This window comes from Cornus florida, unplaced genomic scaffold (assembly GCF_030987335.1).
Source record: "Cornus florida cultivar Cherokee Brave unplaced genomic scaffold, ASM3098733v1 CherokeeBrave_3.0.0_Hap2_Chr09, whole genome shotgun sequence".
NCBI classification, from domain to species: domain Eukaryota; kingdom Viridiplantae; phylum Streptophyta; class Magnoliopsida; order Cornales; family Cornaceae; genus Cornus; species Cornus florida.
In genome coordinates, this window is record NW_026775579.1 from 94,238,313 (window position 1) to 94,264,607 (window position 26,295).

The 26,295-nt window shown below is 33.9% G+C and overlaps 1 protein-coding gene and 2 pseudogenes across 1 annotated transcript; all 3 read right to left on the minus strand.

Moving 5' to 3' along the window:
* On the minus strand, window positions 1-9,002 carry LOC132275335 (AMSH-like ubiquitin thioesterase 3). Its single transcript, XM_059776799.1, has 14 exons — window positions 8,716-9,002; window positions 7,851-7,915; window positions 7,687-7,762; window positions 7,394-7,591; window positions 6,974-7,068; window positions 5,219-5,324; window positions 5,095-5,141; window positions 4,552-4,882; window positions 4,333-4,422; window positions 4,175-4,237; window positions 3,483-3,557; window positions 3,295-3,357; window positions 1,594-1,646; window positions 1-498 (listed from the first exon to the last, which is right to left on the minus strand). The coding sequence occupies exons 1-14, from the start codon at window positions 8,830-8,832 to the stop codon at window positions 324-326; spliced, it is 1,554 nt and encodes a 517-aa protein (XP_059632782.1). The 5' UTR covers window positions 8,833-9,002; the 3' UTR covers window positions 1-323.
* A 3,244-nt stretch (window positions 9,003-12,246) lies between these two features.
* On the minus strand, window positions 12,247-14,580 carry LOC132273174 (putative pentatricopeptide repeat-containing protein At3g16890, mitochondrial; annotated as a pseudogene).
* Window positions 14,581-15,553: 973 nt separating this feature from the next.
* Window positions 15,554-22,893, minus strand: LOC132273175 (acetate--CoA ligase CCL3-like; annotated as a pseudogene).
* Window positions 22,894-26,295: the final 3,402 nt, after the last annotated feature.

Here is a 26,295-nt window from a genome sequence, read left to right on the forward strand (position 1 = left end):
TACTCATATCAAACCCATCCAATCACTAATGTGAATGATCATTTCCTTGTTAATTGTTCTGGTACAAAATCCTAGTAATAATACATATTTTTTCCATTATCAATGCTCCAACATGGATAACAAGACGATTTGATGGTGTTATAAACACATGCATATGATGTTCACTTCCCTTACAAGTTCTAATTACAAAAACCACTGACTTTACAATGTGCTTGACAGATAATCTAAAAGAGATCACAGATGTTCTGTATTTTTTTTTTCATTCCGTAAAAAAAATTAAAAAAATAGTAATAATACCTCATAACGGTTAAGGGCTTGCTAACTCACCGAAGATCTACTACATCAAACTTCAAATTGGGGTTCATAAAAACATGAGAACAGTGCTCATATATTGGACTTCCATCCTCAGGCTCCTCGTGTGGATGAAAACCACGTTGTTGACAATTTCGAATAATAGAAACACCACTAGGATCGGACAAATGAAAAATGCCATGCGGACTGCAGTAGCATAAAAGACAAAAAATGAATATTAGTGCCACAAAACTTTGAAAACATGCATCAATTCAAAATTACTTATACAGAAGAAACGTATGCATTCATGAACAAATGTGTATAAATAAAAAGGTCATTATCCAGTGCCAACGCAACCTATATTCACAGTGTTTGGAGGGGAAGACTGGGCGGAAGCTAACTTTTAACACCGTTTTGCACAAAGTAACTACAGTGAAAATCAAACATGCATCTTCATGCTAGTCAACTTGAGAGAGAGAGAACTGACAACCTGCCCCTTAATAGTCAGTGAGGTCAGTCGAGCAATGGTGGTTATATATTGGAGATTTCATTGGGGCAACGGAATGGTTGTATAGGACGTTCAACATACTATCCTACCTCCCACTGTTCTGTTAATCTCATATGAGATTAAGATCAATCTGGATGATATTAAGATCCAGAAACCCAAAGTTGAGACCTGAAATTTGGATTGATGTAGTAACGACCAAAGGGCCAAGTACACAGTGTCTTTTACCAGTTCCTGCCAATCCTCCATCAATGATTTATGGATTGATATATGATTTGATTTTAGGAATCCTCCATCAATGTATTTCCATATTTATCACTTGTATATGGAGGTGCTGATTGTAAACAAGATTAAGAGAGAATATAACAAAAGTGATGTAGCCATTTGGGCTTTGTGTGTTGTGTTCTTCATGTATAATTTCTCTCTTCAAATTTTATATCTTTCAACAAAAATAAATCACTGTATATAGCAGTGTCTAACTACAACTTCTTGGTCCATGCCAGTTGCCAAGTCAAGGTGAGTCGAACCTTTCTGCAGTGTGGTTTGTAACTACATATATAGCAGATAAAAAATTTTGCACACGATATATGAACGTCACATAATTCACTCGTGCAGCAGTCAGAGATGTTGAAGATAAAATTTTAAGTTAAAAACACACACATGCGTGCAAACATACATTATCTAAGTTGACCACTCAAAATTATTTGTTACTAAAATTCATGCATTTCCCAAGCAAAATTCTTGAAAGACTGTTTCAAAATAGGATACAAGGAAACTGGGAATCAAAAGAACAGTACCTGGACGTGTCTGTAGGAGCCATAACAATTGCAATTGCTTCTGGTAACATGATCTAAGAAGAAGCCACAAACCAGATACTTCAGTCGAGTACAATTATAATAGATCACACATAGGTCAGCAGAGATAATAGAAGTAAAGAACCAGTAATAGGCAAGGTCATGTGCACCGATGGTGAAGAACAGTACAACTATTCGCAGGAATTAGATAACCTAAAAGAATAGTACATTCTTAACTTACTCTTGGAATTAGCTGTTTGTTGAAAACCAAATAATCTTTATTTTACATATCAAATTAATCATCTATTACAAAAAAATAATAATAATAAAATAAAATAAAATAAAATTATACGCCTGTGACTAAATCTCCCTTGGAATATGAATGGTCCCAATGTAATTGTTGAAGGGTAAATATCAACACAACTGAAAAGGGACACTAAGGAAAGTATTTTCGCAAGTTTTTCAATATTTTTTTTGATCCAATCTGAAAATTCACGCCAATTTTCAAATTTTCTTGAACATATAATATATAGCTGTCAGAAATACTTGGTACTTAAAACTATGAACATTTTGCCCAAATTTAATAGCCCTATTCATCAACATTGACCGGATTTTTAGCTGAGAGAATGAAAATATAAAAATCCTTTATTTTGCCAAAATACTAATCCAGAATTCTTCCAAATTCCAACAAAACTCTGTTGTTACAGCCAATTTATTTCTTCCAAACTTTTTCCTATACGAATGCAAAATACCCAGTCAGAATCCAAATTTCGCCAAAATTACTCCCAAGTTTGGAAAATTTTAATATCATGGATATGTGATCATTTTTATGTGTCTGGTATTACAACATTCATATATTTAATATCATCCATTTGTGAGATGGCTGTGAGTTTGGCTCCATAAGAAATATTAGACTCAGGCTGAAATCTATACAAAGACTCAATAAAACTATCCAAATTTTGTTAAGACTTTCAAACATGCCATTGCTCTCTCAGCTTTTGTGCCTATATGTGCATGATATCCGACAAATTTGGAATTCAGAAATTATTGACACTGGAGATTTAGAAGTTAAAGAATTAATTATGACAATGTACGTATATACAATGACTTAGATAAAAACACAGCAGCAAATTTAAATGGGAAAAAGCCATGCATGTTTAATATAAAAGCTAATGAAAGACGGGACTAAAACACAATATGGCTTCACAAAGGATCAATCAAGGTGGGAGTAACTATGAACTTATCGATAAAAGATATTACATATGAAGAAGAATATATAGCAATAAGCATGCAAATAATGCCAAAGGTCAAGTTTGTATCCAATGTGCCCCTCCCAGCACCTCAATTAATGAGGACACATAGGGTAATGAGCCTTTATTTCATAGCAATATGCATGCATGAATAAGTTTTTACCTAGCAATCAAACTGAGATTTACTTTTCTTTATGAAAGGTGGGGGTGGGGGGAGAGAGAGATTGCAAATTCACATCAATTTTGCATGTATCAAATCAAAATTTTCTAGTTGAATCACACAGAAAAGTGGGCAAAAAAAAAATCCAACTTCAAACTCATGATAGTACAAGTAAGGCACCTTTCAAATTAGAGAACAGGTACATCTATGACTACAAACTTCAAAGACCAACTCAAAGTAGAACTAAACATTGAAGTTAATGAATAAACATCACCCAGAAATACAATTTCTCACCTGATATGAATAATGAGTGTGCAGATCAACTGATGACATAAAACAGGTTTGTGATGGATGAGTCTGAAAATCAATATATGTATCTGTTAGCATATTGATTCCATATATAAAGAAAACCAGTTACTTCGAATGCAAGATATTAGACAACAAAGTTTGTGACGTGTCGGCAAGGATATTGTGGCACTCACATGAATCCAGCCGAGCTGGAAAAGGGATAATTTGTCTTGAACCTCAAATATTTCTTCTTCATTCAATGTCTGACACTGAACATTAAACGATGCATCAATATAATACTAAATAAAAACTGCCAATGCATGATCAATAAGATATCAGAATTAAATTAGAGACTTTGATCAATGGTTGCTCGGATTTCTGTGACCATGAAGTCAAGCGCAAGCTTGTATTTTAACACTTGTTATAGTTGGGTTAGAATTATCAACACGTTATTCACACCGTATCTGCCTCATTTAGAAAACTCAGAAACAGGATAGCAACTCTTTAATTTAACCAGTGAAAAAAGTTTTTAGTATTTGCCTCAGTGGCAAAAGCACAGATAAACCTCTCCAAAAGGATCCTCTTGGGAAAAAGAAGATAGGAACTTTCATAGGATACACCTCTCCCTCCAAAAGGATCCTCCTGGGAAAATAAAGATAGCAACTTTCATAGGATATATTTAAATATCATTGATGCTGAAACCTCCTCCTCCTCAAACAGTGACAAGAATCAGCATTCAGAGTTGACAACATATATATATAATAAATATAAAAAACTAAATGGCAGCATTAAGAAAACTAGAAAAACAATTTGAAAATATCAAAAGCTGAAACTACAAAAGGCTAATAAAACTGAACCAACTAATCTGTGAGAACTATTTTCTTACCGAGTCTGAAGTTGACTCCTGCTTTGGGATTATAAGTGTAGTGATATGGAATACCCTGTTTTTCTACAGAAAGAATAAAAAAGAACATAAGAAATTACACTTATAAAAAATCAAAGATAGCAGCTTTTTCATATTTTCAGAAACTTTGTGCTAATTACCAGTGAGCCAGCAAGAACACCACATGTTTCTAAGTTTTTTGCTGTATTTGCTTGTGCCAATCTCAAAAAATCTTCCATCATCTTTACCGACTGCAATAGGAGTAAAATGATATTAAAATCACATTTATCAACAACATAAATACGCAACATTAAAGAAGTTTGTCAGCATCAACTGTTAACAAAAAAATTGTAGCTCAAAAATCAGCACACAAGCCATACAATGTGTAAATGCTGATAAGAATTAGAACCAGGAATCTCATCCTTGGACGGATTCGCAGGCCCGGGTCTTGGATCCGCAACTCTTGATGGGGAGATTGGAACAATATCTGGTTGTACTTGAGCAAGTACAGGAGGTGGAGAAGGTTGCCTGATATTGCCCAGTGGAAGATAATTTCTCCTTGCTTCAATATTAAATGGAGGACAGGAATCCTCTGAAGGAGATACCCATCTACCATCATCTAAGGAGAGCACTGATTCCATGGTAGATCTATTCACTTCCGAATTGCCATCTTTTACTGCCACGATGTCATATTGTCCAGCCTGATTCAGACTATAACAATAGGTGACAGCAGATAAAAAAATGTTACAAGCAGGCAACTTTAGGAAAATAAAATTAGCATAAAGTATCAAGAGCAATATTTGAGGCAGTTCTTTCAAATGCTACAAAAAGAATATTAAGTAGAACCTCAAACCAGGTACAATAAAAGAAGTAAGAATTTGCAGGTTAAAATAGGAATCATCGAGTTTTGTTGAAGTCCTGACCCCGAATTTTCATCTGCAGTTAAGTCCGTATTGCTTGGATAATGAACCTGTATTACATAATGGAATTGATCAATTCAAGGAATTTTAATTTAATACTAGATAAAATGCCATGAATGAATTTTACCTTTATCTCTGCACTAGGACCCAGCCACCGACCTTGAAGACCATCTGGGCCTAAAATTGAGTGTCTAGACAATGTTTCCTTCTTGGGAAGAGGTAGACTAACAGATCTGCAGTCAACCATATACCATATGTAACCCTTGCGAGAATTAGAAAAAACAGAGATGTTTAAAATTTTAAATTCACATTTACAAATCAGTATCAACAAGATACAGCCTATTCTTCTTCAAACTCGTGCAAAAAATCTTTTGTACGCAGTTTAGATAAAAGCAACAATCAGAGAAATTAAAAATACAAATCGAAGGAATACAGACATAAAAAGTTATGGAGTATATGCTGGTGGAGATCTCTCAACCCAATTAGGAGTACGAGTCCAAAAAGAAAAATTTATACCTTCCACTAATGGAACTCATCTAAACCAATCATAAAGTATAGACCATATACCATGACCCAATAACATAACATAAACTGAACCGGGACTTGCAACTACAGCTCATAATTGAGAAAACCTACAAATTATAATAATACCCTTGATTCCGAAAACACGGTGCTTTTTTACCCCATATTATTTGTCACGTCATATTTCCATTTTTGGATGTCCTGCATAGATGGACGCTTCAAAAAATCAAATTATAGTTTGTTGTAAGATTCCTATATTACACTTTTCTAATTGAATTTGAATGCAACAACTAGCATGAAATTTTGAACAAAGGATTAGCCTTGAAAGTTTTTACTTTCACTTTTACAATGCATTCAATGCTTGCAAACTTGAAATTGTAAAAATGGAAAAAATAGTACAGGATGGAGTAAAAACTCATCTAGTAGCATATAACCGAAAAGATTACAAAAGGTATAAAAATGCATGACTCAAAAAGAAAATAGCATGGTCCCAAGTGTCTGCATATCATAGAACATGTGCCATATCAGAGCTTCATCCTTGGAAACATTCTTATAGTTGTAAAGTGTGCCTCCACTTCTCTCCATCATAATTCTAGCCTTCTAGGTATTTAACTCTCAAAGCTATGTTCCCATACCATACATCAAACCTAGGATGACCTAAAAGATCCACCACCCCTTCATAAGACCAACCGCAGAAAATTCCTGTAATCCCTCCAAACCCAACCACCCAACTGCTCCCATATTTCCCTCCACCAACCTTCTCCATAAGATATCCCAAATTAAACACCATCAATCCCTTGTTAACCAAACCTCTGCCAATGACTGAATAACAAACAACATACCATTGCATTTAAACTCATTCCTGAAAATTAAAAGCAACAAACTCGCAAAAGTTGCAATATGTTATAAATTTTAAAGATGGAATCATTGATCCTTCATTGTCCTACAGAAAAATCAAAACTCATACGCAGAGACACTTCTACAAGATTCTATGTCTGCATTGGACATTAACACTTTGCAAACACTCCTAGACATGCATTCAACACAATCTTTTGAGTTTAGTTAACACCATTGAGGACCGTTCTCTCAAAATGAGACATAAAGTACTCTGGAAATGGGCAGTATCACAGTAAGTGACAACCACAGAAGCCAGAAAGGAAAGTGGCACTCATGGAATAGGACAGAGAAATCACCGTTTGATGACTATAACTTCACCTATGACATATAAAGACCACATATTCCAGTAGCAACTTCCAAAAATACAAACTTAACAAGTTTTATAGAATGCACAAGCCAACAAACATTATTTACAGGTCTCAAAACTCTAAAACATGATGTTATCATTGAACAGTGTACTCACAGCTTCTGGAATTGCATGTCAATAGAATTTGATGGCAAAACCCGAGTCTGACCATTGTTCTGCATCCGTGAAGCCAAAGGTGTCGTCCTAACTGGCTGCGACCACAAGAAGAGAGAAAAAGAGTGAGGAGAAAGAAAGAAAAAAAAATCCGGTAAAACGCAACAAAATTTTGGAAGACAACATAATGACTGAAATTAAATTAAGAAAGAAAGGACACGACGACTTAGCGGACATTATAACTGAGATGCTCCTAGGAATAAGGAAAATAAATAAATGCATAGCAAATGAATCCATAAAAATTAAATAATAAAAGAACCACTCATTGAAGGATATAAAATAAGAAAAAAGAAAAAGAAATGTTCATAACACTCTAAAGTGAACATAAGTAAGACTTTAAAACACCATGTACTGGCTAAATACCTGCTTATTATCTATGCTCAAAGAATCTTTCCTATTGACAGGCGGCCATTCCAGAGAAAATGCATCTGAACTATATGTTCTTTCTCGGCCATCAAGTTGATAGTGTTGAGCTCTTGCAAAACCTTTGTTCATTTCATTCACTCGACGGTCGAATTCTGGCTTCAAAGATTCAAGCTCATCTAATACAGCTAACAGTTTCTGAAACAACAACATAACAGCAAGAAGATGCCGTGTCACCATGAATCTGAAACATATAATTAGAGTAGCTACGAAAACAGGTACACCCTACTCACCTTCCTGTAATATGTTCTCTCTTTTGTAAGAAAAACCTGGTAATCTCGATGGAATGGTATTGTTTCAGACACCAAACTGGGAAAATGAAGAATAAGCACATGCATCCATATGTCTCATAAATTCAGCAATATGGAAAAAACTGACAGCAACATTCATTCCTCACCTTGAATACCTAAGAAGTATGATATACAAGTCTACGATATTCCTTTCCCCCCGATAAATACTTGCCTGGACACAAGTGATATGCCAAGAAATAAAGTAATTTACATCAGAAAACAGCAAAAAAAAAGAGGCTCAAATTTATGTTGCTTAAGAAATTGAGTTACTGTAAATCGATGCTGCCAATATTAGTTCATACCTATATGACAATCCGAATAAGAACAGTTGGAGGGTTTTTAAAGCACTTTAACAGATTGACAAAATTCAATTACTTCGAAATAAGTCACTTTATAAATGAGAAAACATGTCCTTAAAGCTAATCCACTTTGAACATAACTTTACAACCATGTCTAACATGTACATGCTGCGGATAACAAGACACTTCAGATTTAAGTGCATTAGCAAAATTCAACATGGTATGTCATACATTCACAGAATGACACATACTACCAAGTCCGGTTTATCAAGGTTTTTGGAAGGAGCAACCGGCTCATCCTAAACTTTGGCATCATCGCAAACAATCTCATTCTACTGAAACTTATTAAGCTCCTGCATTGCATACTCATTCACTTCGAAATAAAGTTAATAAACACATCAATTACGAAACTATCTACTATAATTTACAACAACTCGATTACAAATAACGATAATAAATTGTCAAATTTAGACTATAGCAAGATGCTTTTAATTTTATTTTATTCTCTCTTCTTTTAAAAAAAAAAATGGTGTTGCTAGGTCGGAGCAAAATTTCTTCTGTCAGAACTAAATCAACTTTTTAAAATAAAATCAGATCCATTAAACAATGATCATGAAAAACAGAGATATATAGAGAATTTGAATATCGAACAGGTATATACAAATAACCGAACCTGTTTGAGAAGGTTATCGGCGATTCGATAGTAATTGCGGAGAGCGATTCGATTGTCAACGTCGATCTTTCGAGCGACCGCGTTCAAATTGAACGGATTCTCCGGAAGCGGCCTCATTTTCCGGCGTGAACAGCCGGGATTTGCCGGGAGGGTTCACGGCGGAGGAAAACGGAGTCGTTCCACTCGGCGACGTAAACACCGATTAAATTGAGAGATCGATGGTCTGGACGTGTCCGCTAAGTAAAACTCGTCGTATTAAAAGAAGGCTTGATTCCTATTGTTCAATTCAATCTTCTACTCTCGCATATATACATATTTTCACTGCCTCCATTTATATAAAATTTATACAGTATTAAAGAAAAATATTGTTAGCTGAATTTATTAATCCAATGGTAATAAAATAAAATCTTGTTGTCGTAATTTTTTTTTTTTTAATAAAAGATAAAAATAACACTTAATATTTTTTTATATAAACAAGTTTAAAACAAAAAGCAGTCTCATTGTAAATGTTGAATAGAGGGTGACATGAATTAATTACATTCACCATTGTGCTCTTTGTACCTCTATATACTTAAAAATTTCTTAATTGTGAATAATTAGAGCTACTTTTTATTAATCATCTCAACGCAAATAAAAAAATAAAAATAAAATAAAATAAAATAAAATTAGAAGGAAAAAAAATAGTTAGCAGTAAAGCAGAGTGCTAACTATTTAAAAAACAAAAAGAAGTGCGTCAAACAAGAATGTAATTAGTGAGTTTGTTTTTGAATGCCACAAGGTAGCCACACAACCTGGAGAAGACGAAAATGATGTACAAACAAGACAAATGATGTGCCTTCCGAATAAATTAAAGAATTTTAGGCTAATTGCATGGAATTAAAGTCTTAGAATTAGAATCGGTGAAATTAAAAAAAAAATTTTGATTTCAAATTATAAAACTCCAAATCTATGCAGCCGAACATGGCCTTAGAGTTCTCACTCTTTTGCTTTTACACAAAATCTGAAAGATTTGTAATATCTTACAAGCAGTAAAATTTTACAAATTATAAGCTGAAAAGTCAGAAATGGCAGTCTCTGTGATCAACCTAAAGCCCTTCCCCACAAATAGTTCACCTCACATCAATGGGGAAAAAAATACAAAATTGTTTACTTCAAACACAATGAATATTACAAAATATCAGTTAGTATGCTATATCCGAGTAATTTATTTCATTTTGTTGTCCGTGAATGTCCAGGCAATAACCCAGCCTTCAACATGGTCTCCGAACACATGAAAATATAGTATCACAACAAAGAATTGACTTGCGAACCAACTACTTGCAGAATAATGTAAATGATGTATCTTCTTTGAAACCCTAGAGATAATATTGTATAAAACAGCTGAATCCCCTGTCCCATACAAGGGATTTGGTCGTCTCACTCCAAAACACTTGAACTTGAAAGCAAGCAAGCAAAACAATCTGTCAACTCAACAGCAGCATCTACAATGAGCCTTCAGAGCCCATTTCACTCTAGGTTTTATTGAGAAACCGTCAATTTGCTCCTATTGGAAAACACAATAAACAGGCTCTTGATATAGCAATACTTCCGAATAATTTCAAATAGCTGAGTACTTGTTCTCTTTCTTTCTAACCCGCCTTCATTATACCAGGAAAAGCAATTCCCAGAACATTACTGCTGTTCAGAACTCAGAAGACGACAGATGCTGCATAAACACAACAACTGAAACTGGGATTATATAAATCTTTCATGAATTTTATCCCAATTTTAGGTCAAATCAATATATAAAATTAGAATAAATTCAGTTTTGCAAAATTCAACTAGTTTCAAGACGAGACATTTTAGAATATTTCTGCGTAGGGATGAAAGGAGTTCTACATCTATATTCAGCAAAAAAAAGAGTGAAACAATCCCACCAATGCCACATTCTGATAACAGGGTACACGCTACCGTAGATCATATTCAAATCCAAATCCTTTTTCTCATTTATTTGCAACATTTTTACACTCAAAATCAATCAGAAGGTCCAGTATCCTTCCTTAAATAATACGGAGTATATGTTGTTCCATTATTCCAACATTATATGCTGCCCCTTCGTTAGCCCTTCAACATAAGCACTCGTAAGGGTGGGAAATAATAGGAATGGTGCTGATTTTCATTTTTCTTCTAGCTTTTTTCAGTTTCGAGCACCACCTTTTCCCTGCCCATTACTCATCTTAAAAAGCTGAAACGACCAGCACAGTCTCCAATTTAGGAGTTGGAGGTTAAGGCACTCTCTTTCGAAGGGGATAGGTTGAAGAGTAAATAATTCAAACATCTGATTATTCTTACAGAGTTGAGCTAGTCCAAATTATTCAATATTGGAATAATCTTCTTTTGTCAATCATAATGCCCTATTCAGTATGCTTGTATCAATACTTAGAAGTCATTTTAAATCCACTATTCACATGTACCAATGATATTGATCATGATGCGCTTTGCGAGACACGCGATATGCAAAAAATTTAGACATTGGCGAAAGACTTCAAGGGGTAATTTTTAGGAATATTTTCTTATTTTAGGGTTCTAGTATCTGATAGGGATTTGAGTCGTTTGACTATCTAGTAGTTCTTTTATTATGTTCAAGAAATATGCATGGCTTTGGTATAATAGTGATTTACAGCTTTATGATTGAATATTTGATTTACTAATGTCCTTTCTCTCTCTCTCACACACACAAACATTCTTTTTCCCCTCCTGTGTCACTATGATTTCAACTAATTCTTAGATCACAATGGCAAAATTCACTTAAAAGGTGAAAGGGTTGAGATTCAAATTTTAAAAAGCTCCATATAAAGGGACGTTATAGTTACAGCAACCATAACTATTATGATTCCAACAAATGGCATGCTAGGAAATGCTGGAACGCTAGAATACCAGAATCTCAAATTAGTTTATCATGCAAATAACATAGTCCACGCCAGCGAAATTTATAAGGAATTGCAAGCATTTATAATTGGAACTCATCTTTCTGCAGGCATGGCTAATGATAGGCATTCTTATAACAAAACAAACCTCAACTCAGTTAGAAAAAATAAGCCAAGGAATCGCAAGAATTGACCCATGTCATCACATCAAACATTAGTTTTCTTAAAAAATAAAAAAACAAAATTTATCTTTTTACATAAGATCATTAATTCCTTCAAAAAAACTCAGCTAATTATACATGAAGAAATCTCCAGGATAGTACACACACACACACGAAAAGAAAAAAAATTTAGCGCAGATTAAAAGAATTTTTAACTGCATACTATAACTATCCAAATTCAGAAACTGTACAAGGATATCCACCGGGAATGCATGCAGCAAACAGCTAGGAAATAAGGGGGGTGGGGGGAAGTTCAGTGTGGACAACATTGGAGTTCGTGTTATGTACCTGAAATGTACTTGATTCCACAATGCAGCAGGCAACATAGCAGCCTGGTAATCGATAGCTCCACCTACTTTCAGAGCAAAAAGCTCAACGTAGCAGCCCAACCTCATGAATATAAATCATAAGAATCTGAAGAAAACCCCATTATATGAGATAAGGATGGGTTATAACATAATTTCCCTCTCTTTGCATTTCTTGACTATATCCTTGGCCTCTTCAGAGTAAGCTGACTGAACTAGGGCATCAATCAATGAGTGACAAGTATAAGCATCAGGAACACATCCATTTGCTTCCATAGAGAAGAACAAGTTCGTAGCTTCATCAAATCTCCCCGATTCACACAATGCCTTAATAAAAGCACAATAAGTAAAATTGTCAGGACTCAGATCTGAAGTCAACATGGTTACAAGAACCTTCTGGGCTTTCTCAATCTTATTCATTTTATATAAACTTTGGATAAGAGCATTGAAAGAGAATATATCGGGTCTTATTCCATCATCTTGCATCTGTTTCAAAAGTTTCATTGATTTGGCAACATCCCCCACAATACATAACGAGCGGATCAAAATATTACATGTGACAGCATTTGGAATGATGCCCCACTCTGGCATTTCTATGAAACAATCAAAAGCATCCTTGATCTGGTGCATGTGACAAAGGCCATCAATTATTGAACTAAAAGTGAAAATATCTGGTCTGAACCCTGTTCTAAGAGCATCTCCAACAACTCCCGTGCCTTACCTACTTCCCCAGTCTTGCAAAACCTGCTAATTAGAGTATTGAAAGTGACAAGGTTAGGAGCAATATTTCTTTGTTGCATCCCTCTGAAGGTCTCCAATGCTCTGTCCATCATTTTAGCTTTGGAGAAGCAATCAATTGCCATGTTATATGAGAAGACATTTGCCACAAGTCCATCCTGAATTATCTTATTTAAATACCGAGTACCTTCTTCATCTCGTCCGGACTTATACAGAGCCTCAATGAGAAGAAGAAAAGTATCAAACCCCATTTTCACACCTCGATCAATAAAACCATCGAGTATCTTACATGTTTCCTCAAGGTCCAGTCCCTTCATAATAAAACAAGTTATTGTAACATTAAATGTTGAACTGTTAGTAAAATAACCTTTCTCGCTAGCCTTTTTCAAAAACCCCGCCGCCTCTCTTGGCAAAGAATTATTAGAAAGAGAATGCAATATAGTATCACAAGCTACTTTAGGCAAAACCGGCTTCCCCTCCACAAATGTAGATAACAACTGAAATGTTTTTTGTGGAGGTAGACAACGAAACACACCATTAACCAATGATCTATACGTGGCTTCATTTGGACTCACATTTTGCTCCCTCATTTTCTCTAATATTCTAAACGCTCCATCAACCCTTTTTGCATTACAAAACCCATCAATTAGTATCGTATAAGTAAACACATTGGGTGAATATCCCAAACCATCCATCTTTTTCAGCAAACGCATTGCCTCATCCACTACACCAATTTTACAAACTCCATGAATGAGGATATTATATGTAAACCTATCAAGATTGCAATTATCCGACGGCATCTGTTGGAATTTCAGATAAGCCAAATCAAGTGAATTGGATTTCACTAATGCATTATACAACCTAGTAGTTGGACTAAGACCCAAATATGAAATTTGCCCGAAAACTTCATCACAGTATTTTGCCAGCCCTAATCTCCCCCAACTACCAATCAAAATACAAAACAAATCTTCAGTAACCTGACACCCAGAGCTTCTAATATCTCGAATCAACTAAACTGATAAGACTACCCGACCTTTTCTATAAAGGGAATTAGCTAAGACACCCCTAATCGATTCATTTCTCGCGAATACAGGGTCGATATTCGAAACCCAGATATAAAATTTCAAAGGATGCAATGGGTTTTCCTGATTTTGTAGAATACTCACAATTAACTGATGATTCAAACTGATCCGCTTCACTTTGAACTCGTGGTTTAGCAACAAGAACCGGTATTTCCTTGAAAGTATATGAGAAATGTACTGATGGTCGATTGGTTTTCCATGTAATTTGTGTTTATTAACTGAAATGTGACTGTTCGAAATAGAAGGCAAGTTGGGGTTTTTGAATTGAGAGTTCAATGAAGACTTGCCTCTAAAAGAAGCTTCGATGTTGTTGATGTTGGTAGGTTTGTGGTCAACAGCCGTTAAATTTTCAAAAATTGGGGTTTGTTTTCGCTGATTGTGAAATTTTTCAGATTGGTTTCGGATTGCAAGTAAAGCCCTAGAAGCCAAAGAAGAAAACCCTCTCATGTCCCTTGGAGCAACTGCTGAGGAAGTGAAGACTACAAAACTTTGTATAACTTGGACCGATCAATGAATCGGGCTGGTTTTTCTCCCTACACAAAAGTTCAAGAATACTACTTTCGATGTTGTTTATTTAGGATTTCGAAAAGAAAAAAAAAAAAAAAAACCCAAATTTTAGATACTCATTAGTCTTTCACCCTTTTGTTGCAGTTGAAATTATAATTTTTTTGCCGTATTTACCAATTTTCAGTAATATGAGGATGTAAAATCAATCGATTATAACATAATTATTATGGGGATATGGTAAAGTGAAGAGTTTAAGCTTTTTTGTTTTGTTCGCCTTAATTTTAACTTTTTTAATATTCATTGAAATAATATCCAAATCTAAATTAAGTTTTGTTGTCTAATTAAAATAATAATAATAATTTTATAATAATGCAACACTGAAATAATCTTATTGCAACCTCAATTAAAGAATCAAACTGCAAAAATATTATTTCATAGTTTCAAAATAACAATGTGACATCTCGATTTATTGTAAAAGTCTGCGTCTACACTACAATAATAAAAATGTCAGAACTCAACGACTACAACCAAAGCATATCAAAAGCAGTCTACATGTGCTTGGGTACAAAATAAATTAGGTCACCGTGTCAAATTAAGGGTTGTTATAGTGACCTAAACATATTTTTCTTAGAAAAAGTCGCCCTCAAGTGCAAAAGTCTGACACGGTTACATATACGACCTCGTGTAATTAGCCGAGACAATGTGAAAATTGTTGGTTCTCGAGACTAAAAAGATAATTATCTCAAAACCAATTCCATAAATCCTATTCATAAACTCAAAAAAAAATATATATTGTTTTATTTGTATGGAAGTCCTTTTTGACTTACTCGCATAAAAACTGGTTTTTGTGGTGCCCATCTGAATTATTTGATTCCAATGATGTTATCAAAAGTTTATATTATTGTACAATCTGCTCATTTTGATGATTTCATCCATTGCTTTTGGTTATATCGTTATAGTATGTTAATAATGTGAAGAAAAGTCCTCCTGAATATATATCTTTGTGCTAATCTATTTCAAGACAAATATTTTGAATGAGTCTTAGCACTAAGTATTGATAAAAGCTTATTTGATATGCAGAGAAGTTTGTAAATTAACCCCATAAGTAAATGTTTTATACAAAAGAGTAAGGTTTTGAAACTAAAGAAGAACAAAAAAAGGAAGCAGAAAATAAGCACCACATGTATGCCTTATTTTATTTTGCCCTATACCATCTCAAGATTATACCCTACTCTTCTTAACTGGTCCCATCTCTTTTGCCTTGTCCTCAGCATATGTTTTTGTATCTTCCCTGTAGCAATTTTTGGCAGTGGTCCAAACACTACAGATTTTGGAACCCAATATGCAGGCATCTTTGAACCGCAGAACTTCATTATATCTTCCGCCAACCGATGTTCACCAGACTTGTCTACCCCTTGCTTCAATGTCACAAAAGCACAAGGCGACTTTCCCCACTGCTCATCCGGCCTTGCCACCACAAATGCCTCCAGAATTGCTGGGTGCAAGTACACAGTATTCTCAATTACCACACTACTGATGTTTTCACCTCCAGAGATTATAATATCTTTTGACCTGTCTTTGAGTTCTATATACCCATCAGGATGCTTCACACCGAGATCACCAGAATGAAACTAGCCATTAGCGAAAGCCTCTTCATTGGCTTTAGGATTCTTCAAATAGCCCTTCATCACACCATTGCCCCGCATCACAATCTCCCCAATGGTAGTTCCATCAGCAGGAACAGGCTTTATGTCTGTAATACCCCGATAATTTTAAAAGATTTATTAATTAGGATTAATTATTTTATTTTATTTTTCAATGATTTATTTTATTTTATTGAGTGCTAGATTAATTATCTTATTTTAATTAAGTTATATTTCGTGATTATGTATGATGATTGATTGTTTGTGTGGTTGATTATTGATTGAATTATTGGTGTGTTGATTTTATTGGTATTATATGGCTTAGTTGTAAATTCTTGTTTGTTTATGTGCTTCATGTAATTAGTATTTTAATTTCTGTATTTAATTAATTATCTTATTTATTTAAATTAATTGGATTGGGCTTAAGGAAAGTTGGACCAAAAGATGTGGTCTTGGGCTTGTATGAAACCTTATTGGGTTACTTAATGAAGGTCCGTGGTTATTTAATTATTTAAATGATCACTTTTGTATCAATTATATATATATATATATATATATATATATATATATATATATATATATATATATATAATTCTATATAAATATAATTAATTAATAATTGTTATGGAAAGATATATATATATAGATATATATTTATTGATATTTATAAGTATATATGATTTAATTAACTAATGAGTTAATTATGGAAGGAATATATATTTATATATAATATATGTTTATAGATATAAATTATTTAAAGGTTATTATTTTAATTCATAATACTAGTTGGAATAGGATTTGGAATTTAAGGTGTATAAAAATACACATAAGGCTTTAGGGTTAAAGGTTTTACACGTTAGAAAAATAAAACAGACAGAGAGAGAGGAAGAAGAAAGGCTGACAAGGAGGAGGTCGGATCTGAAAAGGAGGACGTCGGAATTGGAAGAGATAATTAAAGCTTAAAGCGTCGGTTTCGTTTCGAAACCTTCAGGCGAGTTTTCTCTAACTTTTCTCTTAGAACTCATAAGGATTTCACCTTGAGTATCAAGGCTTTAATTAAATTTATTTGTTTAAAAATTATGGTTAGATCGGAATAATTAAAAAGTATAAACTATTATATTTGATTTTTAGATTATTGGATTTTAATTGATATATATAGGTGTTATGTATATTTTAAAATCAATCTATAGGTGGATTTGTGACCCAAGAGAGTTAATTATGGTTTCTTTATTTTCTAGAATTGTTCTGTAATTTTCTGGAATTTTTCTGATATTTTTAGGAATTTATTATGATTTATTTTCCTATTATTTGTTAGGAAAATAATTATATATATATATATATATATACTAGGTAACTGGCGCATGTGGAGCGGCGGCACAATAAAGAATTGATCCAGTGCGGTGCGGTGTAGGATAATAGGGTGTATACGCCAATTAGGGCCATTTGATTAATTAAACTTATGTGAATTGATATGGTGCATCGCGGCGCATAAAACTTTGGTGCGCATGTGAATCTGGACCATGGATTAAGTTTGGTCAACAGAAGATTTATCTGGTGTGGGTGCATACATGTGAGCTCAAGTGAGCTAATCTGGTGTGGGTGCGTTTGTGTGAGCTCAAGTGAGCTAATTAAGTGTGGGCGCGCTCACAGTAGTGTTTGAGCTTAGCCAATTATTTTGTCTGTTTGTGACATAAAATTAAAACGGTCATAACTTAGTCATCTTAAATCGAAATTGGGTCATTCTTGAGCTCAAATTCAAGGATTTTTCGTCCTCTTTCCAATGGTACCAATTTCATTATCAGATTCTTATCCTAATAAGAGATATTTACGTTTTAGTGAGACGGTGTCGGAAAACTATTTAAACCGGTATGGAGTATTTAAAGGAAACTATTTCTGACATATTTAGTTGCACTAATTTGGGTAAATATAATAAATTAATAATTTGTTATGGAAGGAAGGGTATATATATATATATATATATATATAATTATTTATATATGTGTATATATAGTTTAATTTGTCTATGAGTTGTATGGAAGGATGAATATATATATATATATATATATATATATATATATATATGTATGTATGTATGTATGTATATTGATTTTAAATAATCAAGGATTATTAAAGAAGGTGTTAAACACATATATACATTAAATAACATATGTGTAGGTATATATATATATAAATCATTTAAGATGATTAATATTATCATTCTTATTTGGCATATCTTAATAGGCTGGTTGTTAAATTAATGATATGCGTATAATATGCATGTGATGGCTATGTATGATTTAGCGTATTGTTAATTTTAAAGTTAATTCATGGTTAAAGTGTGGGCATGGATGAATTGTCAAATGATTAAATATATTACCTAAATATTTGTATGAATAGAATACATATATGGAAAGCATGGATGAATTGCTAATTAAATGTATGAATAAATATACATGCGGAGGCATGGTTGAATTGCCAATGTATAAATATACATACACGGAGGCATGGTTGAATTGCCAATGTATAAATAAATATACTTATGGAGGCATGGTTAAATTGCCAATATATAAATAAAAATATTTACAATGGCATGGTTGATTTGCCAAAGCATAATTACGTTGTTATGTGTTAGATGATTAAAATATCATCTATGGTTGTTGTATGTATGGATTGGATTAGGGTTAGATATTCTTAAATGAGAATAGTTTAGTACTTACTGGTTAGTGTATTATTTTCCATTAATAAAATAATATTGGGGAAGACGTGGATGATTTGTCAAAACTTGGATTTTGGATATGTGATTTAAACAATTAAAATCATTATCGGGTTGGGATTAAATAGAGTATTTCTTTTATTATAATTTGTTGTTAAAATGATTAAACAACTGACTAGGATGGGATTAAGGTCAAAGGAGTTTTTATAAAATGAAATGGTAGATTGGTCTAGGTATGAATATTATTTTAATAATTATTTAATAGGTATGGAAATTTAATAAACCTATTAATGGATGTGATTAGTATAGTATATATAATTATATATAGACATGTATATCGTGCTTTATTAAAGTTAAAACTTTATTAGGTTTGGTTTTGATCAGAGATGATCTGCTTATTGGTTTTCAGAGGCCTGGTAGAGTGAACTTGCTCGTAGGGTTTAACCCACGATTTATTTTTCAGGTTATTAGAGGTTCCAGTCTCGAGGTTGAGGATCCGCAGCTGGGAGACTGTCATTCGTCTATTCATCTTGTGTACTTTTAAATAGTATTGGATTATTGGATAATGTTTTAAGGGGTCCTTGAGTTATGGGATTTCCGAATTGTAATTGTTGGAGAATCATTAAGTAATATTTATTTATTAGTTTTCTTCAGCGGTTTATTTATTCTTTATTATTCATCTTTGTATTCTGTGCTTGTTAAATACTTAAATTGTTTTGATATCCCTTGATTTTGTGCGCGGACTTAATCAATCCGTGTTCCAAAATTAGGGGGTATCACAATGTCTTTGGTGCTAACAACATCCAGCCCCTCCAAGGCGATGTACCGAACACCTTGGCGTGCATTAAGACGAGCTTGAGTTTCAGGAGGCAGCATATCCCATTCAGGCTTCCAGGCGCACACAGTGGAAGGGCCATACGTTTCCGAGAGGCCATAAGTGTGGGTAACACGGAAGCTAAGTTTGCTCATTCCAAAGACAACAGAAGAGGGTGGCGTAGCACCAGCTGTCATTACGCGGACAACATGGGGGAGCGGCAGTATGATCTCATGTTGTGGAGCATTTACTACGTTGTTGAGTACAACAGGTGCAGCGCAAAAATTTGTCACACCATGCTTTCCTATGGATGAATAAACTGCCTTAGCTGTTATCTGTATAAATGCAGAGCTAAATGTGCTTAGTGATAGAGCTAAAACAGGCAAATTTTATTGAATTAATTAATAACCAGCATAAAAATAAATAAATAAATAAATAAAAACCAAACAAACAAACAAACAAATGCCTCAAATTGAACCACAATCAAATAAACTTTAAAAAAAAATAATTATGTTCCAGATCCAAATTTTAAAATGGTGGAAGAACCCAATCAAGTAGAAAATTGACACTGCAACATAGAACAAAATCTCGCAATAAGAAGTACTGCTAAATAATGTAATACTTCAGTTAAATCTAATAATCAATGTTAATTTCACTTCTCCCACCTACAAGCTAGTTGTTATACCAAAGACCAGCTCTTTTTAGGTTAAAAACTACCTATCACAAACCACAATTCGAGCTTTATATATCTGCATGAACTAGGTAGTGGATTGTCTAATACTTGCTTCCATGCAATTTAAGGATTCAATTTGCATACCCGTGAATTATATGAGTAGGAGACAAGTAATTTGTAATAGGATGAAGATAAAGAGGAGACAAGTAAAGTTAAAACAAGAGACGCGTAAGGGGAAGCACGTGAATTTCCCATTTAATCAAGTGAAAAGTACGAATAGTTACTTGTCGAAGGCATATATTTGTCCCACAAAGAGCAGCAAGTGTCCAAATGAAACACCAACCATTGCAATGAAACATGGGTAATGTCCACAGGTATACAGCTCCCTCGTTCATCCCCCATAATACAACATTACTCAAAGACATGAGATATGTCCCTCGATGGTGCAACACCACGCCCTTTGGACTAGCTGTTGTTCCCGAAGTGTATCCAAAAGCAATGCTCTGCCACTCATCCTGTGGTGGTTTCCAAGGAAATTCAGGGTCACCCATTTCCAGGAACTTCTCGTATTCTATTGCTCCTTTTTCTAAAGCATATTTCAGTGTCTCTGGATCACAGCTTTCATCAGCTATGGCAATCAGAAGTGGAGGCTTAAAATCGCTTCTGCTTTTGTCTGCCCAAATTTTCAAAGCCTCATCTGCCAAGGGAAATAATTCTTGGTCCACCATTACAACTGCAGATAACGAATGCCCTAGAAAAAAAGTAATTGTTGATGCATTCGGACGAATATTGACAGGATTTATGACAGCTCCAGCCATTGGAACTCCAAAATGAGCTTCATACATAGCTGGGATATTTGGTGCAATTACGGTCACCTGCCAGTGTTGGAAAAATAACAGTAAGCTGCCAAGTTTGAACAAGTTCTGAAACAAATTGCACAAGTGAACAAGTACCTCACATAAATATATATTATACATGGCAAAGCCATTATTCATTATTTTGTAGTTTGTAGTTTAATCTTTTAGCCACTAGATGGTTTCTTTCTTGTACTTTACCCTACAAAATATATCATGTGATATTCAATATTAGAGAAACTTAAACATACATATTTTCGTTAGTTTAATTAGAAAGAAATTTTGGTCTTGGTGACAAGGAAAAATCATTCTTAAACAACAAAAAAATGCATTGAGATGCACAACAGATATTCAGGATTATGATATTTTTAGCTTCCACAGTCACCAGAGGAGTTGGCAGTTAGACATGTTTGGCTCTGGTAGATTTCAGATCAGACCAAGACTGCCTAGGTTGCCTTCAAAGCAAACTTTGATATCATTACTTAGACAAACGAGTATTCCGCCGATAAAATACAACACATGTTATGCAAAAATCGAAACTATCATTATGCCTACCCCAATGCCAATTGCTTTACAAAATAAGAGCAATAAGATAATAGTGAAGATTATAGATCTAATAAACTTAACTCCACAATAGCCTTTCCTGATCAGTGCGCAATTCAAGGTAAGATCTATGATGATTTTAATTTGAATTTCATACATTTACTGATTAGGTGAGCTTCCAGTTGAAATTGAGACTTTTTTTTATTGATAAGCATGGTTGGTTAAAATATAAGCAGCCCAACTTAATTGATATTTCATAGCTTCAATCAAGCTCACAAAAATATAGTTTTGACTCAATACAACTAAAATGCTGAAATCAGGGAACAAAATGATATTTCATTTGGGATTCTCAAATATATATCTGTTATGTTTGGGAGCACTGAATCTGGATTTGGAATTTAAAGAAGTTTGGTTCAAAGTTTTAAATACATTTTCTCCACTTCCAAATCCAATCCGTCGATTCGGTGCTCCCAAACGCAACAATACAGTAATTTGCTTCTCCACACACTTATGAAATACTCAGGTATAATATGTATTAGTGTCCCTCAAATTGAAACATTTCAAAGTCAAGATTAAATTCTTATCTTCTCTCAAAGGTCAGATTTTTCCTTATCAAAGCTCGATCCACCAACCAAAAAAATCTCCAAACCATCTTAACAAACTAAATAACTATGAATCTTGTATGAATATATTACTATAAAAATCCGACATAAAAAATGAGCAAGAAAATCAGTTCTATTGCATAATTTAAATCCGAACGACTCCACAAGATGGTCAAAATAGTAATTCAGTCAACAAATAAGTCATCAAATTGCATATACAAAACACGTAACTCTGTTCGGTTGAGTTGCAAATAAATGTTATAGAAGACAATTTAATTATTCGAATCTTGTATTTTTCCTGAGTTTTCTGAACAACCAAACAGAGGGTGGAGCAAAATTTCAGTTGAAGCAATGGAAGTACCGTGGAACCGATGCCGATGGAGCGGTTGGAAAGAACGAAGGCCAATCGACGGCATCGCTGGTAAGTTTGGAGCCACGTGTAGTGCAGAGACCCATGGACCACATATTTACGGTAGGGATGCACCAGAGCTGCTCTCTCCAAGAACTCAAGTGGTGTCAGTGCTTCGTAGTTCGCTGGGTTCTTCGGCAGATCGTCTATGTCTCTCTCCAACACCATCTCTACACTCCAGAGCTGCACCTCTCTCTTTCTTTCTCAATAACAGCCTCACTTCAGTTTAGCAATGCACTCAATGTGTTACTGTCATACATACCACGTAATATATATCTAAATGGATTAATTAAAAGTAGATAGGCACGCTTGGACTTTTACACTCACCGCTTGTGCTGAGACAACTTTTGATTGGGTCAAATTTTTGTGGTTTTTTTTTTTTTTTTTTTTTTTTTTAAGCGTCCATATAATTTTAAAATAACACTAAAATTGTTGTTATTACTTCCTAGTTCCTCCCTTCCAAAATTCATATTTATCTTTCTATTTTGACACTTTTCAAAATACATGTGATATGTCTCATTTCAAAAATAAATGTAGTATATATATTTTTTATAATAATTCCAAAATATCTTTTTTGATATTGAATTAATTAAATATTATGTAAGTGTCACCAATTACGAGTATTCTTTTATAATATGATAAGAATAAATTTATTAATACAAAAAAAAAAGTATTTAAAACTCAATTTCATAAACTTTTGGCTATGCTTGGAGTTGAGAACCACTTCAAAATTATAAAATAGTTACCGAAACAAAGTAGGTTTGAAGATAAGAATTTAGTATTTCTTTATCATTTATGAGTATAATTTATACCAAATGTATGAGAAAACTTCCATATGTCCATTACACCGTGCAATGAGTACATTCAGATTATAATTCACGCGGCCACACTTTGTATTGTGCGTACGCTAATGAATGATTGAATGTGCCTACTACACACGGTGCAATGGGTGAAAGAAAATTCATCCAGTTTGATACAGTTCCAAAATTTTGACCTACTTTTTAGAATTCAAATCTAACTTGAACTGTGCTAGCTGAGGTACCAGACAAACCAAATTCAGTGTCAGCCTACCTAATTTTGTGTAAATACATATGTGTATAAATATATATTGTGTTAATATTGGTATAAAGTGATGATAATTGATACGAATTCTATATATTTTGTAATTTTAATATATAATAAATTTTTTGTTAGTTATAATTGAATTTGATTTGAAAGAATTTTTTTTTTTGTTTTGTAAATGTCCTAATTCGCAGTCACGAAATGTAATACCATTAATTATGCATTTGTCGTTCTAAAAAATATAAATTATGTAAGTTTTTTAGATTTATTTTTTCAACTATATTACATGGTCCTAGACTCCTAGCTAATAACACAAAATTGTCCATTTTATTTTCTCTTTTGTTTATTTTTCAATTTGTTATTGACCAATCCCCGAACATATTATAGTTAAGTTCAACCCATATAATTATCCTATTCATAAATGCGACCAAAAATGAAAAAGTAAAAATGCCTATAACTAGGGGTGCCACTTGAGTAGGCTAATCAGTCGAATTTTTTAAAATTTGGATTTTTAAATTTTCAAATCGGACTCAAATTGGGTTAGGTTTTCTCAAAACCCAGGTATATTCGGGTTGGGCTCGGGCTCGACCCGAACCCAACCCAAAACCCAAAATTAAAAGTTTTTATTTATTTATTTTTATATTTAAAATAAAATAAGGAAAGTTATATATATTTTTTTGTCTTAATAAAAATAAAACTAGAGTTGGAAGTACAAAAAAATTAATAATTGAATACTTCAGTCTCAATACTAACCGTTTGATCTGAAAAAAAAAAAAAGAAATAATATTAATGAATTAAAAATTTCTCAAAAAATTTGATGTTTCAAAGGGAGAAAAGAAACAAATATGTAATTTGCATATTTGTTAGTAAGGAAAAAAAGAAAAAGAAAAAAAAGAGGACCCAAAAATACTCGAACCATAAAATTAAAACTAGAGTTGGAAGTACACAAAAATTAATAATTGAATACTTCAGTCTCAATACTAACCGTTTGATCTGGAGAGAGAGAGAGACAAAAAAAAAAGAAAAAGGAGAGAAAGAGAGAATATTAATGAAAAAAAAAAAAGGAGAGAAAGAGAGAATATTAATGAATTAAAAATTTCTCAAAAATTTTGAGGTTGCAAAGGGAGAAAGGAAACAAATATGTAATTTGCATATTTGTTAGAAAGAAAAAAGAAAAAAGAAAAAAGAAAAAAAAAAAGAGGACCCAAAAATATTCGGGGTCGACTTACTGACATAGCCCAATTTTGTATAACTTTGAGTTGAGGTAGGGTTGGGACCGAGCTGGGTTGGACTTGCCCAACTTGTAGCCTTACTTATAACCAATTAGCTGAGTTGTTGTAAGCTTTGACTTAGAAATCTTATCTTGTATTTCAACCTCTTACCTTGTACAGAGTATTTTAACTTAACAAATGAGGCTTGATAATAATGAGTCTTTGCACATTCATTTGATTTCCAATTAGCTGAGTTATTATAAGCTCTGACTCAAAAATCTTATCATATATTTCAACTTAACAAATGAAGCTTAATAATAATGAATCACATTCATCTGATTTCTAATTAGCTGAGTTAATGAGTTTGAGGAGGCCCCGGATGACATGGGCCAGATCCGACTCGCAAACATAGCATTCAGTCCGTACAGCTGGGCCAGCCCATAGAAGGACACTGCCATATGGGCCGAACGAGAGTAAGACCATCAAAGGTGACCAAGGCTTACGAAGGAATAGGCCCAGATCCAGCAATTAGTAAATATCTTGTAAATATCTTGTAAATATCTATAAATAGGAGATGGAATGAAATGGAGGAGGAGCTTTTTGGGGGTTGAGGTGTAAGAATTCTAGAGAGAGAAAGAGGAGAAGGAATTTCTTGCATCTTCAATTGGCGCCGTCTGTGGGAAACGCATGGAAGTTTGGTTGATCAATGAGGAATATCGAATGGATTCAAACCAATTCGGTTGATCGAGACTCGATCTTTGGGATTTGAATCCAGAGCTGAGCGATTGTGACCTGCTCTGGAGGAATTACAATTCTTGAAGCTTTGGAGTGACTTCAGATCTACGAGTTGTTCGATTGTGGCAGGATCTGACGGATTTAGAGTTCAGACAATTCAGATCTCGTAAACAGTGAGCGTAATTCGGAGAATTAGAAGCCAGATCTAAAAATTCCTACTCACGAAGCTCAGATCTACTCGCGAACTTGAGATTAATGCCTTTACTCCGTTCGGGAATAATGATAGGTGAAAGCTCCAATCCGATGGAGGCTGTCCAGCAAACAAAGCTTGAAGAGTTGATGAACTTGATTGAAGCTCTCAAAAAAGAAAATGCAGAATTGAAAGCTGGACTGCAGCATCAGCAAATACCTGCGGTTTCGCATCCACTTCCGGTTGGAGAAGGAGGTGTTCCATCTAATATCGCGCATCAAGGCGATCAGGACGAGAACAATCAGTCAGCTCACCACCGTGATGAAAGGATGATGGACAATTTGCCGCCAAATGTTCGTCGAGTTGAAGATC